The sequence below is a fragment of the Chrysemys picta genome, chromosome 7, assembly GCF_011386835.1.
Source record: "Chrysemys picta bellii isolate R12L10 chromosome 7, ASM1138683v2, whole genome shotgun sequence".
Lineage (NCBI taxonomy): Eukaryota > Metazoa > Chordata > Testudines > Emydidae > Chrysemys > Chrysemys picta.
The window spans coordinates 86317017-86333229 of record NC_088797.1 but is presented as its reverse complement, the minus strand read 5'-3'; the positions used below and the strand labels follow the sequence as shown (position 1 = coordinate 86333229).

The window sequence follows — 16213 nt, the reverse complement described above, 5'->3', positions numbered from 1 at the left end:
AACACCATACAATGGGAAAAGGCTGGTGCAGGCATCAAATTGTTGTGCAGAAATAAACACTGGAGGCAGAGGGAAAATTAAGTTAAAGACTTTTCACCACTAGACCCTGAGTCAGGACATCTGGTCTCTGTGTTGCTCTTGCAGTGGGCTGATAGAAATATGGCAAGTATTTTCTATGAAAAAATTTTAACCAAAAATTGATTTCATCTGAAATTTTACTAAATTTTCTTGTGGCTTTTTTTTTAACTAAACAAAATTGATTTTTTTTGTTTCAGGGGTTTTTGTTTGGGACTTTTTGTGGCGGGACAGGCTGGAAAATAAAAAAAATAAAATGTTCAAATTGAAATTAAAGTAAATGAACATTTTTGTTTCACTGGAGAAAAAAAACTAAAGATGTCAAAGGAATCAGAAATGTCCATTTCTTACAAAAGGCCATTTTTCATCACAAAACTTTTTGACCAGCTGTAATGGTAAGTGACCTCACTAACACATAAAGGAAACCTGCAAAGAGGGAAAGGAGGCATTTGTGCCCCTTTTTGTTTCATTATGATGTATGAAGAGGCCTGGGAAGTTTGTTTTTTTAATATTAGAAATGCTGGTGTTGTCTACCCTGGAAGTCTCCATGGTAGCTGGAGAACATAGTGACATCACAAGTACCGAGGACATGAAACCTGACTAACTGAGAGGGGGAGTTTCTTCAGACTGTTAAAACACTTAAATGACTGAGAAGCACTTTGAGAAGGAAGTTTGGAAAATTCAACACCCCTCTGACCCTCCAGCTAAGGTCCAAGAAAGTTCTACATCTACATTCCTGAGACCTCCAACATGACTCTGCAAAATCAGAGAAGGCCTTGACACTCCTGATATTTCTAGTGTTAAAAACAAGCAGAAGTTATTTTGTTTTATAAAAACCTTTTCAGAACCTCTGTATACATCTTAAGAAGCCAAAAATGGAGCAAACCTATGTTTTATTTTCCTTTGGAGGTCACTTTTAAGGCTCTATTCCTTAAGTAATTTAGGTTTTAATGGTGTCATCAATTGCTGCAGGTCAAATAGGATCCTGAATTCAAATCTTAGCAGGTAAGTGAAGAATTTGTTTATCAGCTATCTAAAGTTTTTGGTTTTTTATTACAGAAATTAATGTATTGGACTGGAATCTGCTTATATGCTCTCTCAGAAGCTTATTACCGTATTAGTTATTATTATTATTGTCCTAAAAGGGACAAAAAATGCAGAAAGTCAACATAGTAGTTTTACACCATAAATCTGTATCATTGTTTTTCCCCCAACCAATTACCAATACTTGTTTGCTCAGCTCTACGATCATTATCATGCCAGTGTCCACCATCTTCTTGCACTTGACTGACCAGTCCTGGAAAGGAAGGTACTGGCATGACTTCTCCAAGAAAGCACGGATCCTTTCCTAGGAGACAAGAGAAGAGGGGAGTGTTATGGGCTGTGTTCACATACACCATGGCAAAAAGCTTTGTACGTTCTTCACATTCTTAGGAGAGACTATTGAAAATCTGGGCAAATTCTTAAGCTCCACCCTGGGGGAAGACAGACTTTCAGCAGAACTGGAGCATGGATGGATGAAATATGTTTATTTCTCCAATCTCAAATTTAAAAACAGACAATCCCAGATCTGTTGGGGGATGAAAGGATGCCGGAGTTGGCACCTACTACACTGTGGTAAGAGGAAGATTTCTTGCAAGACCTGTCACTATAAGAAAGAATTCCTATAGGTTTAAAGGCTTCATGTGAAGCAAGCTCTCTAGCTTATAAAATACAATCCAGGAGATCCACTATCTGTTCTCTTTGTTTCATAGACACCCAAATTCCAACTAGAGATAAGAAAGGAGGCTAAAAAAAAGCTGACTATATGGATGGACTGCTGACCAGATGGAATGGCACTTGCATCAAAGGGAAAGAGGGGAGAGTGACACATGGCTGCTCCAAAATCCCCTTGTCACATCACACACCAGATCTTTGTGTCTTCTTCAGAGACTGCACGGTAACCCACCATCCTACCCAAAGCTAAATGAGTGCTCCAAGAGGATAAGGGAAGAAAGCACCCAACATTCAAACAACAGTGTTTTACAGCAAGTCAGTGGCATATCAGGGGTAAGTAAGCCCTCTAAATTCCCCAATGGGAGAGACAGGGAAAGGGACCCCCTTTGCTAGAGATGCTGAAGCCCAAAGCCCCTCCCTGTATCCCATGATTCTCACCTAACACCAATTCCCTTTTTAGGCACCTTTCCTCTGCAGTGTAACCATTTGCACTGCCAGAGACAGCACAATGTAAAGGGGCCTTTACGTACATGACACTCTTGACCAACGTCTGCATGGAAATTCCTGACTAGCAGGTAGGTAATAATAGGGTTAATCTACTTCCAACCCCCAAGTCAGTCTCAGGTTTTGTGACCATCCTGATCATACACCGGACAGAAAATCTTACAGTTGCTTTCCTTTTCCTCCCTCTGTGAAACTCAGGTAACAAAAACCACTCATGATATTCTTCCCCTTCCTTGCCCCTCCCTGGGTCACCACTATAGTTATAAAGGCATCTTAGTGCCCAAAGCCAAAAAGGTTGCTGGGTTCTTCAAGCTACTTACATCTGTGCGATTGTCCTGCAAGATCTTCCCAAGCATTGATACCACCACTTTACACATATGGCAAGGGATGCTTTTCTGGGGATAGAAAAGAGAAAAGAGTTACTTGAGAGGGACCTGCATGTTGGTATATAAATGAAAAATTTCCTTTCCCTTTCTTGTCTCTGTATCATATAGTGAGGGAGGAAACTAGCTTCACATAAACCCAAGTTTCAACCTCTGCTCCCCCAATTTCTAAAAAAAACCCCTATTCCCTTGAAATCTCACATGCCCCATCTCATCCCAGGATAGAATTTTTCTGGGAAGGTTTGTTATGTAGGTTTTTGAGGAGAGGGGGGCAGAAAAGGAGTTTTAAAGCTACCATGCTTTCAAAAATTCATGTTATCATTTAATCCAAGAAAGTTTTCTTAACATCTTTTTGTCCTCCCATCTCCAAACTCATGTTTCCTTTGCCTGTTAGTGGGGTCTTTGGAGTAGGGGTCCAGTTGGGGGAATGACAAGAACTGGTTTTATCTCCATACAGAGATGAATGTTATACAACATGAACATTTGTAAATATAAAACCCTTTACAGTACACTGACCTGCTGCTGGCAGAGGTGGAAAGGCATAGGTGGGCACGGGGAGAGGTGTAAATAAGAAGGGGCAGGAGATTGGGTGGGGTAAAGAGATGGAGGCACCGAGAGGGGAGATTGGGGACTGGAGATAGAAAGGGTGGCACGTGGAGCCATGCTTCTCGGTCTCAGATGGGGTGTGGGCAGGGAAGAGGAGCTTCATGGAGAGGGGACAGAAGACTGAAAAGGGGGGAAATATAAGGGGGTATAAGGTACCTGGTGATGGGGCTAGGAGAGGGAGCATGAGACAGAGGCAGAAAACAAGTGGCATGGAGTGAGCCTAGGTGACTGCAGGAGACAGAAAGATGGCGTCTAACCCCGTTAAACACTTTGAAATCCTAGACATTTTAGATATAGAAAACTTCAAGCACTTAAGTTTTACAGAATGGATAACAGACTCCCCGTCTCATCTGCCATCCCCATGCCCCCAGCTTTCTACCACTCCCAGACCCCACCCAGGTGTCACCACCCCTCCTCCACATGACTTGCCTGGACTAGCTAACACCTGCAAGGGGGAGCCCAGCTCTGACGGGCCTTGTGAAATCTGTCAGAACAGGGATCCTGCCTGCAGACTTTATACACCAACCTAGCTTGCACTTCTGGTAATACAAAAAACCCCAACAACCCACAGAGAAACTCTGAATCAAAAAGGCTCATTATTTAAAAACAGCACAGGACAAAAGCGCACCTCAAAAGAAGCATGCTAACCCTCCAAAACGGTATCAGACTTCCTTTACTAAAGTCCTACACCTTCACAAAATACAGCCCAATATGTTAACAAGTCTAGCAATGACCAGGTAAAGCCTCCAGCCAGCGCTAACTGCTTCTATGGGAGAGTTTGGGGGTTTTAGTGCATTTCCCATTTAGGAAGGAGGTGGAAAAGAAACTGTCTCTTGGCCTGACTGACTGGTGTGCAATGTGACATTCAGCATGGAAAGAGGAAGGAGGGAATTAAACACAAGGTTGGGATGAGTCATAAGGTTATAGAAAAGCAGATTTTCCCCACACCAGGCTGAGGGAAGAGAACAACGGGTGTGGGAGGGTCATCACTCTTTGCAAACCAGTTTTTATAGTTCAAAGTGACCTTTACACTTGTTGCCTGTTTCCCCACGCTTAGCCAGATGGTGTCCCCCTTCTCTTTAACCAGCTGATGTACACAGGGCCCAATTCCCAATTACGCCAAGGCCTCTCGACACTACTCTAGCGGCAGAAAGAGACTTTAAAGGAGACTGACAGACGGGGGGTCCCTACTGACATAGAACTGGTCTAACGACTCTTTGCCAGCCCTGCTCCCAGCCCCCAGTATAGGGGAACTTTGGGGGCATGTCAGTGCAGGCCGGGGACATGACTGGAGTGTACTGCTTTTCAGCTAAACTTTGGGAGGCAGAGAAAAGGAGCCATGGGAAGCAGAGTGTAACTTAGAGCAGCCCCAAGGCTAACTCTAGCTTACACCAGAGACTGAGCAGTGCCCTGAACATCCCCACAATATGGAGGACATACAGGTAGCTTAAAAGACACCTTAACCATCCACCCTGTTCCTGCCCCAAGTGCAAGGATGTGGCAACTGAGAATCAGACTCTCACTCATTATGTGCACAGAAGCCAATACATTTTATTGACCATAGCAAGTTGCAGTTTTTCCAGTACACACAGTGATAATTGTGTAGTTAGAGAGATCTAGGCTAGTCCAACAATTATCTTCAGTTTCTACAGAAAAGTTCCATACATGGGAACTCTTGGGAAAATGCATAGGCATCTGTACATACAAGCTTTTTATTTTTATTGGAAGGCCTGTAAATTCTCCAGCATACGTTTTACAGTGGCCTAATGTAACCTCTGGAATTATGCATTGTTTTGAACAGGTGTGAGAGTTACATGTTCATTCCTATAAACGTCAAAGAAATAGGGCTGTCTGTTAGATTGGTGGCAGCCTGTCGTAGAAAGGGTATGAACCATGCAGAGCAAAGCGACTGAAAGAGAGAAGTCAGCCAGTCACTCTCTCCCTTTAGTTCATTCACATTGTGCAGTCCTATTGGTATCAAAGAAAGACGTGATACAAAATTTTTGGAGGACACAAACTGTTACAGAAAAGTGCAATTCAGATGTCAGCTCATTCCTGTAAGTAGGGCCTGAACTTTACAGAGCTGCACGTGGGAATACAAGGGCTCTGACAGAAGAGAACAAGCCTGTTCAGACTACACACTCACCACAGGAAGCTTGTTCCAAACAGTCTGCTGGCAGTGCTCCACAGCTCCACACCGCAAAGCCGTCTGCAAATCCTGACACCAGTTCTCAGGCCCCTCCGTGCACTCTTTCTGCCAGGAGAGGGGGCTCGCCACAGCTGCCAATGAGAGAGAGAGAGTCCTTTTTCAAACTGCACAATTCAGAGGATATTCAACCTTTGAAGAAGAGTTACCACACAGTGTACCATATGGAGGCCTTGCCCATATGTCTCCATTCTAAGACATTTGTATTACATTTTATCCTGAGGTGTTAGACAGCAGTGTAGGCCAATTCAGCATGTCTTATGTAGGCTGCCCCACGTAGCTCTGTAGGTCCTATTAAGCCCCCAGCCTCAAACACTGATTTGTTTCCTTCTCCAATTGCTAGATTAAATTATACCTCCAGCACACAAGAAACCCCTGGTTCTAATATGCTAAAAACCATGTAAGAGTCAACCCAAAAGAATTTGGAGGCATCAACGAGATAAATTAGGTGAACTTTAGGAAGAGATTCCAGAAACTTAAGTCCCAAAATTCCTCCATTAGATCTCAGTCTCCCAGGACTCCCTGCCACTGCCTTCCTTCACACAAAGGATGCCTTGAAAAGGAAGAATATTAAAGACTTTTCACTATTATTGAAGGGCTAACATTCCTGGCTGGTATGCATTTCAGCACTGAACTAGCTAACTAGAGTACTAGTACTAGAGTAACTTCAGTTTCCCTGATATTTTCCTGTGCAATGTATCATTTTCTCATAAGGAGGGAATGAAACCAATGCAGGCTAGTTCATTTCAGGACAAAGAGTGCACATTGCATGTGGATAGCATCTGAACAGCAGCGTGGGAAACTCAGCCATTGTATAAGATACAAGCTTGAGCACTTGCATTCTGAAACTGCTCTTTAACCTCTTTAGGGTTTATCCAAAGCCCATTAGCAACCAAACCCTACCAGACAAGACTTCCACTCCCTCAGGCTGACTTGAAATCAAGTTTTGCAGTGGGAAGCAGTTCAGGACTGTGGATAAGCACGTTAGCAGGAAGTTTCACATGAATGATGAGCAATAAAACTGTGAAAAAAATTCATTTAAATAGGCATCTTTAAGCTTCAGGGTGATCATCCTCTCGGAGCTCTTGGTTCAGACTTTCTGCAGACTCAGGAAGACATAACCAGAACAAAGGCCTCATTTACTGTTGTAAGATGTTTCCCCTGTACACAGAACATTAAACTCTGAGTCCAACTGGCTAAGGAAAACCCACACTTTGATGCCTCAAACCTACTTTTTACCCTCCCTTCTAGTTGAAAAACCCACCTCCTCTCACTCACAATTAGCACCTTAATGTGTTATTCACAAAAGGCTAGTGAGGAATGTTTATTAACAATTGGCCCCTTTAGGGTGTGTCTCATTAAGTCCGCTGAAGAATTACCAACCTAGTTTTAACACAAATACCAAAAGCGTGTGCCAAATGCTGTGGTGAGATCTCTGGGTCCTACGCACTCTGCTGCAGCACATTGGAAATTCTATTAAAGTTTCATTTTAAAAATGAGTTTTTTAATGAATTACATAAATAATGAGATCCAGGCCACGCTCCCTGAGTTATTCATTTGATTGCATCCGGCATACTTCATGCTCTCCAGACATTTTTGTATTGGCAACCTATAACTGCATTACAGAAGTTGTTGGGGAGAGACAGGAGATTTCTGCAGCTAGGTAGAGGACAGAACAGTTGGAGCTTTTTGCAGCCAAGATGCAGTGGGAAGCAGTTCAGGACAGTGGAATACGCATGTAAGCTGGAAGTTTCGGATAAGTGATCAGCAGTGAAACCGTGAACAATTTTTCATTTAAATAGTCGCCTTTAAGCTTCGGGGTGATCACCTTCTCAGAGCTCTTGGTTCAGACTTTCTGCCAACACAGGAAGACATCACTGCATCCAGTTTTGCAAATTTTTACCTTAATCTCACTGTGCCTCAGGTCCCAATCTGTAAAATGAGAATAATAACTCCTAGCTCGCAGGAGCGTTGTGAAGATAAATCTATTAATGTTTATAAAGTATTCATATACAATGGTGATCAAACACCACAGAAAAGCCCATGAAGAAATTAGTAATTACATATTCAGTGTATACTGTGGATGGTGTCCAGTAAGTAACACATGGGGCCATTCATTGAATGAAGATAAAAGAAAATATTGAACTACCTCATTCTCTGAGCATTGAATGAGGCAGGGCTCCTGTAGATAAAAATACTATATGATCATGAAGACTCTCTTATAAAGCATTACGGAAGGGGGCAGAACTAAGGTTATGTAGGCAACCACAAATCTGGCAATTCCTAACTTGAGTGATTGCCTTTCCAACCTTAAAAATGTTTTTTTAATATACTTTATTTGTATGGAACATGTGCATAGAACCATGTAAATGCTCAGTAGATGAGCTGTACTAAGTTGGTAGCATAGGCTTTGATCTAGAAGACTCCTGCCAAAGGCAAAGAACAGGAACTGGAAAATCAGAAGTTACAGGAAATTGGGGAATTTAAGACTCTCCCATACTCCAAGGAGAGGAGGTGATGGAGGACAGAAGACACCTCCCATCCTGCCTCTTGGCTCTTCTGTGGTGGTATTATAAATAATTGTCAAACAAACTACTCAGTTAACTTGATCCTCCTCTTAGTCACATCTTGTTTTCCCTGGCCCTCTCAACATTCAGGACCTGTTTTAATATTACAACTCAACCTACGCTGTTGGCTAAGAACAGGAAGTAAGTCCAGAATATACAAAGTGAGGTTTGCTAAAGCCAGAGTGGGACTGGCACATAGCAAATTTCATGTTAAACACAACAGTGACAACAAGTCAAGGAGAAAATTCCACTTGACCCAAATATATGCTAGAGCTCAATTACCAGGGTTTGGTCCACATCGCAACTTCCTTGCGGAAAGCAAACAGGGTTAGAGCTATTGACACATTACTGAGCCCTGACACAAGCAGTAATTCATACAGGTGAGTTCTAGATGAGCTAGGTATTATTATTATTACAGCTACTACCCCTGCTTTTATTAGATATAATGGGAGGGACAGAATTGTGAGTTTATTCCAAAATGGAGGGTACGATAAGCTATAATTCTTCCAGGCTAGAGTGAATGACAGTCTAGTTATTGTTTTATTCCTTTATTTTAGGAGTGCAGGACAATGACTCAAATCCTTAGGTACCAGATTTTGTAGGTATCTAATGGAGAGTCTTCTTGACCTACTAAGGTACAACCGAATTTGCTCCAACCCCTCAGACAGAGACAAACACCTACAAGATCTTTATCAAGCATTCTTAAAACTACAATACCCACCTGGGGAAGTGAGGAAACAGATTGACAGAGCAAGACGGGTACCCAGAAATCACCTACTACAGGACAGGCCCAACAAGGACAATAACAGAACACCACTGGTCATCACATACAACCCCCAGCTAAAACCTCTCCAGCGCATTATCCACGATGTACAACCTATCCTGGAAAATGATCCCTCACTCTCACAGACCTTGGGAGGCAGGCCAGTCCTCGCTTACAGACAACCCCCCAACCTGAAGCAAATACTCACCAGCACCTACACACCACACCACAGAAACACCAACCCAGGAACCAATCCCTGTAGCAAACCTCGTTGCCTACTCTGTCCCCATATCTACTCTGGCGACACCATCAGAGGACCCAACCACATCAGCCACACCATCAAGGGCTCATTCACCTGCACATCTACTAATGTGATATATGCCATCATGTACCAGCAATGCCCCTCTGCCATGTACATTGGCCAAACCGGACAGTCCCTCCGCAAAAGAAGAAATGGACACAAATCGGACATCAGGAATGGTAACATACAAAAGCCAGTAAGTGAACACTTCAATCTCCCTGGTCATTCTATTACAGATTTAAAAGTCACTATCATTGAACAAAAAAACTTCAGAAACAGACTTCAAAGAGAAACAGCAGAACTAAAATTCATTTGCAAATTTAACACCATTAATCTGGGCTTGAATAGGGACTGGGAGTGGCTGGCTCATTACAGAAGCAGCTTTTCCTCTCCTGGAATTGACACCTCCTCATCTATTATTGGGAGTGGACTACATCCACCCTGATTGAATTGGCCCTGTCAACACTGGTTCTTCACTTGCGAAGTAACTCCCTGCTCTCCATGTGTCAGTATATAATGCCTGCATCTGTAACTTACACTCTACGCATCTGAAGAAGTGAGGTTTTTACCCACGAAAGCTTATGCCCAAATAAATCTGTTAGTCTTTAAGGTGCCACCGGACTCCTTGTTGTTTTTCTTGACCTACTGTGACAGTGGCTGTAGCATGAGTCTCCGTTCCCCAGATCAATCCAGGTATGGTAAACATACAAGATACCCCGTTGCACATCACTGAATAATCTGTTCAGAGGGCATTGCTGTCTAAAGCAAGATTAAGTGGACTGTGGAGAACCAAGTTAAAAATCCTGGCCCCACTGAAGTCAAGGGCAAAACTCACAGTGACTTCAATGGGGCTAGAATGTCACACCAAATGTGCTGCTGGTTACTTCTGATTTAAGTCTCATACTTGTACCAAATCCATCCTCACTAGTTTGTCTGCCCAAGTACCAGTGATGTTTGCTTGTTAGCTTTCTATCTTAGAGACTGGATGCTGAATCTACTTTGAAAGCCAAAGGGAGTGTTAACTGCTGCCTAGAAATAGCCCAATTCATTTAGGCCCAGTCAGAAAGTTAAATGCAAGTTGGGACAAAGACAAAAAATTAGGTACAGAAGGAAGATTTAGAGTGAAACTAAGAGGAAACAAACTGATATCACAAGCCAACACAACCAGGTCCTGGGTACAGAGAACTATGGGAAGCAGATGGTATTTAATATAGATAATGGGCATCAGTCACTGGTTCACCCCAATGGAATTGCTGCCAGTTTAGCACCATCCCTAGGGGATTCTTCTGTGTCCCACCAACATTCGCATAAGACAGAAATTTAAAACATGGCGTGAAGTCCTGGCCCCACAGAAGTCAATGGGAATTTTGCCATTGACTTCATAGTGGCCAAAAATTGATTTCATTGGGGCCAGAATTTCACCCCTTGTATTTACTGTGTTAAGCTCTGACAGGGTGCTCAGTGCTGTACAGAATGGGAAGGAGACAAAGACCCTGCCCTCAGAGTTTACAATCCAATGAGCACAGAAAAGGTATAGTGTGAAGAAAACATACTTCCCGCATCTAGCTTTAATTAAATCCACCCAATGTGCATTACTATCACAGGCAGTGGAAAGTCAGGAGGCAAGTAGTAGGAATAAATGAATACCACAATTTTAATGTCTGCAGCAATTTTTGCTTCTTTCCACAGAATCTGTTCTCATTTATTAAAATCTGATACTCCAGAGATCACCTTCCCAGTTTAAACCATTACCTTGCTAACATAGCCTACATGAAAACCATATTGATCTACACAGCAGAAGGAAAAGCCTCTGTTCTACTCCCTACACTCAGCAGATCCTTTGCCTCAATAAGGTGTCACCTCACAAGCCTAGTTAGGACCCTCGCAATGTGCTATTGCATAGAACTTTAACGGCCTCCAGGTTCTTTTCCATACCCTGTGTGTTGCTCAACAGGAGGCATTCTTTGGTGACTCATTCTCCATAGTAAGCATTTCCTGTCACAATAGCAATGCTGGCAACGAGATTACAGGCCTGCACATGTTTATGTCATTTGCCCCACCTTGGTTTTCCAATCTGCTGTGTAGCAATTGGAGTGAAGGCTGGGCACACAGCCAGCCCCTGCATCTTAACCCGAAGAAGACTCAGTGAACTGGTACTGCTTCCCAGGTCTTCAGGAATGGACATGGCAGAGTCCAGAACCAAGGCTGGGCCTCACTCTTTACTGCCTGCTCAAGCTTCCGCTAACTGCTACACGTGCTGATCTGCTGTAGGGATTGCGTATGCCATTTTGAAAAGAGTGTCATGTAAGTAACCCTCATAAGACCAAATTCATCCCGGATTTCATTCTACTGACTCTGATGGGCTTCTACTAAGGATAAATTTGGTCCGCAACATTTAACATTTAACCTGCCTCCTTAGTTATTCCACTGGTACCAGCAACATGAGCAACTGACACAGCCGCACCAATTGACTGAGAAGACGACTCAGAGCAGAGAGGTAACAGAGCGTTTGGAAAGTGGCTCCAGTACTCTTTGCAGAACCCAGGTCTTCACCTTGCCAGGAGAAGAGAGTCAGGAATTCAGGTCAGAGCTAGTCCCAGGCTGTCTCCTTTGCTGCGATCTCTACAAAAGACTTGACAATGGTTAAGGCAGCCGACGTGCTGAGACCCCTGCCCATCATGCTGATCAGTAACGTCTCAGTGTTTTCTTTGGCTCCCCACATCTGCCTGGCTGTATCCACTCAGTGCCTCGTGTCTTATACTTAGTTGGCAAGCTCGCTGGGACAAGGACTATCTTTTTGCTCTGTGTTTGTGCATCGCCTAACACAATGATGCCCCAGTCACTGGCTGAGTCTCCTAGGTGCTACCGCGTTACAAGTAAATAAATAGTAAGTATAGCTGTGTGCTAAATTCTGTCTGACAGCAAGGGGCAGAAGGCACTGAGCAAATGATTGTAAACCAGACTTTAAGACGGTCATGTCACATTCCCAACCAAATCTCACCAGCCGGCTCTATTGTGATGGCCCATATGCATTTTTGTGATGCCAGGCTACTGTGAAGTCTAATGAAGCAGTAGTTGACCAAAGGTGCCAAAGACAAGAGGCAGTTTTAGTTTACAGTGAAGTTTGAAAAAGATTTAATTATGTTGTTCCCATGAGTGAAATATGAAAAAAATCTTAAATAAACAAACTCCTGTGAAATGAACCTTTTCCCTGGAGCCTCTGTGGGCCATTTCCATTGCTCCAGCAGAGTTCCTAGTAATTGTGACAACAGCGAAAGATGGCCAACACAGTGCATGGGGTGACAAGCTCTTTTTGTTCACGAGTTATTTGCTCAGTGAACTCCACCTTTTGCTGTTAGGGCAGAGGTGGGCAAACTACGGCTCACGGGACCCTCCTGCCTGGCCCCTGAGCCCCTGGCCCGGGAGGCGAGCCCTCGGCCCCTCCCCTGCTGTCCTCCCTCCCCCGCAGCCTAGGCTCACTGTGCCACTGGCGCAATGCTCTGGGCGGCGGGGCTACGATCTCCTGGAGCAGCACAGCTGCAGAGCTGGGGCCTGACCCGGTGCTCTGTGCTGCACGGTGCATAGCTGGTTGCAGCCAAGCAGCGCAGGTACCTGTCCTGGTGCAGCCGCGCCGCCAACCACCAGTGCTCCAGGGAGCACGGTGTTGGATAGAGGGCAGAGAGTTCGCCGGTGTGGTGGTCAGGGGGCGGAGGGGGATGGATAGGGGTCGGGGCAGTCAAAGGGCGGGGAATGGGGGATGAATGGGGGCAGGGGTCCCGGGGGCGGTCAGGAAGGAGAGGAGAGGTTGGATGGGGTGGCAGAGGGCAGTCGCGGTGGGGATTCCAGGGGCGGTCAGGGGACAGGGAGTGGGGGGGGGAAGAGGATGGGGCAGGAGTCCCGGGGGGGGAGGAGTCAGGAAGGAGGGGAGGGTTGGATCGGGTGGCAGGGGGCAGTCAGAGGTGGAGGTGCCAGGGGCAGTCAGGGGACAGGGAGAAGGAGTGGTTGGATGGGACAGGGGTCCCGTGGGGAGCAGTCAGGAAGAAGAGGGGTTGGATGGGGCGGTGGGGTGCAGTTAGGAGCAGGGGGTGGTCAGGGAGAAGGGGTGGTTGAATGGGGCAGGGATCCCGGGGGGCAGTCAGGAAGGGGGGGCTAGATGGGGCAGAGGGGGGCAGTTAGGAGCAGGGGTTCCAGGGTCGGTCGGGGGGGTGGATGGGGCAGGAGTCCCGGGGGGGGGCTGTCAGGGGGTGAGAAGCAGGAGGGGTCAGATATGGGACGGGGGCCGAGCCACGCGTGGCTGTTTGGGGTGGCACAGAAACCTGATGTGGCCCTCAGGCCAAAAAGCTTGCCCACTCCTGTGTTAGGGGCTCAGCATACAACTCACAGCTGTCATTTCCCCACCAAGACATTATGGAGCTCGCCTGTTGTGTACCATACACAGTGAACTGTCTATAACTAGACCAAAAGCTGCACAAGCCAGTGAGCCTGTTCACAAAGATCTCAGGGGATCAACTGTGCTGTGCACATAATACATTCCTCTGTGTAGAGCAACCAGCCTGTTCCCGGGAAACATTTACTCTCCTGAGACTTCAGTATCAAGTGGGCAATTGCCTATTATTGATGCCATCCCCATAAGCCCCTCAGACCAACCAATAATTGGAAACAAAAATGCTGTGAAATAAAGACAATGTCCTTCCGTAGGTCTTGCTATTAAAGCATGCGGAAAGTAATGAATGCTGTAGGAATGGTACCGTAGGCCTCCATGTCTCTCCCATTAGCTTCCTTGTAAGATACAAGCAATGTATAGTAAATATATATATATATATTCCTTCCCCCCCCCCCCCACCCCGTTTGTCGGTCTTGCCAACTCACACTGGGCTCTGAAAGGCAAGCTAGGTTCTTTTTCTCGCTTACATTTTATCTATCACCATTACTAAAAGGGTCAGCAGATCAAGCAATACCCTCAGTTACGCTTATGCAAACCTATTGCCTGCATTTGGTTTGCACAGGTTGGCCCTGTAACTGGAACTTAGTAAATAATTCTGTTGATGACACACAAAGAGGAGAAAGTCCAGATCACTCTGTATTAGGTGTGCTGATAGCAGATATGTTGAGTCAGATGGTTGTTTTTATATAGGCGCTTTTCATAGTAAAGCCACAATAAAGTGCCATTAACATTCTGCCATCACCTCCTCTCTCCCCCACAGTGTTGCCAGGAATTTGCCAGAAATGCCTGTTTGATTCATTTTAGGACCTGAGTTTCATTTACAGACACTGCCTGTAAATTCATCTCTTGCTTACTCTTATAAGTCTCCCTCAGTCTCTTCCTGAGGGAGCAGCAACCCCTTCCTTTTGTTTCTCTCTCCTGAATGCCCCTCTTCTCTTCCATGATCGCCCATGGCTCCCCTTCCATTCTTGTGATTTTCATTTGTGCCCTCCACTTGTCTCTCTGCTCCGTCACCTCTCAATCCGTTCTGCTTTTTGGATACTTCAAAGAGAAACCTACCAGTGACACGCATAAAGCAAAACAGGAGTGGGAGAGAGAAGAAGAAAATCTCAGCAGAGCTGCAAGAGTAATTCTGTACATGAGGTGGGAGAGGACAGATGTACCGAGTTAGGTACCCTTCTGAGCAATAATATTTTAAGAGCACCTATTTTTGCATTGCAGACCTGCCCTGGGACATGCAATAGGAATTTCAAGCCTTGCTCTAATTTTATTTGGTTCTCTTTAAAATGGCTGGTGTGCACCCAAGGGTTGCAGTCTGTGTAGTTCAAATAGTCCACCCAATTACTTTACACTCCACCGCCAGGGCCATTAAATAATCTTCCAAGTAAGTAGCAGGTGCAACGTTTTTTAAAAGCCATCACCCAACACCATCCACAGGAGTAGGCAGACTGTCAGGGACTGCCTATCAGATGTTGCAACGCTGAACTAAACCCAGATGGATCTATCCAGGGCAGGAGGGTGCAGATTGCAATGAATGGCTTCAGCAAGACTCACATGTATCAGCCCAGAGCTCTGACTGATACGGACATGCTATTACAAGAGAAAAACAGGTTTAGCAACAAGACTCCTTTGCTGTCCTAGATGGGAGCATACGCCCTGAGCTTTTAGAGTCAGCCACTGGTCTAGTTACAAAGAGGCTCCATGCAAACATGGATTTAGCTGTAGTTGCCTAAGGGCTGCAAAGTGACAGAAACCCTCCAAAACAAATTTCTGACCACCACTTAAAGTTATAAGGATTTGGAAGAGTAGTTTTCAAAACCAATAAAACTAGCCAGGGCCAGTCTGCATATGGCAACCTTTCTTTACTCTTGCAGTTCCTTTTAGTACCGACCCCCCACAACGCCAAGATCTCTCATCATTATTCCCTTTCCCTCTACACTCCTCAGCCATCTATAAGTTGCACATCAGGTGGGGATGGCTCCTAAAGGAGCATTGCCTAACTGTCTCTTAAAGATGATCTGCTCCAGTCCTCTACGTCTTTGCAAGATTTTAGTTATCCACTCCCCTACTGAAGCATTAGAGCTGCAGCTTTAAATCAATTTCTGGGATTTACTGTTTGCTTTTCAATTGCATGTTTATATTAGGCAAATTATGGTACATTTGCAAGCTGTATATTTCAATATCTAAAACCTATTAAAAGGTAAAAGCTAAGCGGGATTTTTGGGAGATATGAATGTATTTGCAAAACTTACATCAACATTCTAGTTCAAATATTCATGCCACCTATAATTTTTACACACACACAAAAAAGATATAAATGTTTCCTTAGAAATAGCTCTCTCCTGCTCTTAATGTATTACTTAGTGTCTCAAAAACGAATCAGAAGACAAAATCCAAAAACAGAAGAAGTCAAAAGGGGGGCAGAGGGGAGAAAAAATTCCAAATAGCAATTAAAAAAAACTTCCCAGTGTTTATGTTCAAAATTCTGCATTGTGAAAATTGGCTTTGGATTAGCTTTAACGGTGCCTAGCACAATGAGACCTGGGTTCTGGGGTGAAGCCTCAAGACACTACTGTAAATACAATTAAAATAGTTCTGATAATATTAACAAACCACAAGCTAGAAAGTCTAGTCAAAATGTTCAGGCT

The 16213-nt window shown here is 44.6% G+C and overlaps 1 protein-coding gene across 2 annotated transcripts in view; it reads right to left on the bottom strand.

Moving 5' to 3' along the window:
• The window catches only part of LOC101949612 (prosaposin-like), a 43966-nt gene that overhangs the window by 14557 nt on the left and 13196 nt on the right, over nucleotides 1-16213 (bottom strand). For both annotated transcript variants that reach the window (XM_024108653.3, XM_005281876.5), the window contains exons 2-4: nucleotides 5431-5564; nucleotides 2616-2690; nucleotides 1298-1423 (exon numbers count right to left, since the gene is read on the bottom strand). In XM_024108653.3, the coding sequence (XP_023964421.2) occupies nucleotides 1298-1423; nucleotides 2616-2690; nucleotides 5431-5564 (335 nt within the window). The remainder of the gene's footprint in view (nucleotides 1-1297; nucleotides 1424-2615; nucleotides 2691-5430; nucleotides 5565-16213) is intronic.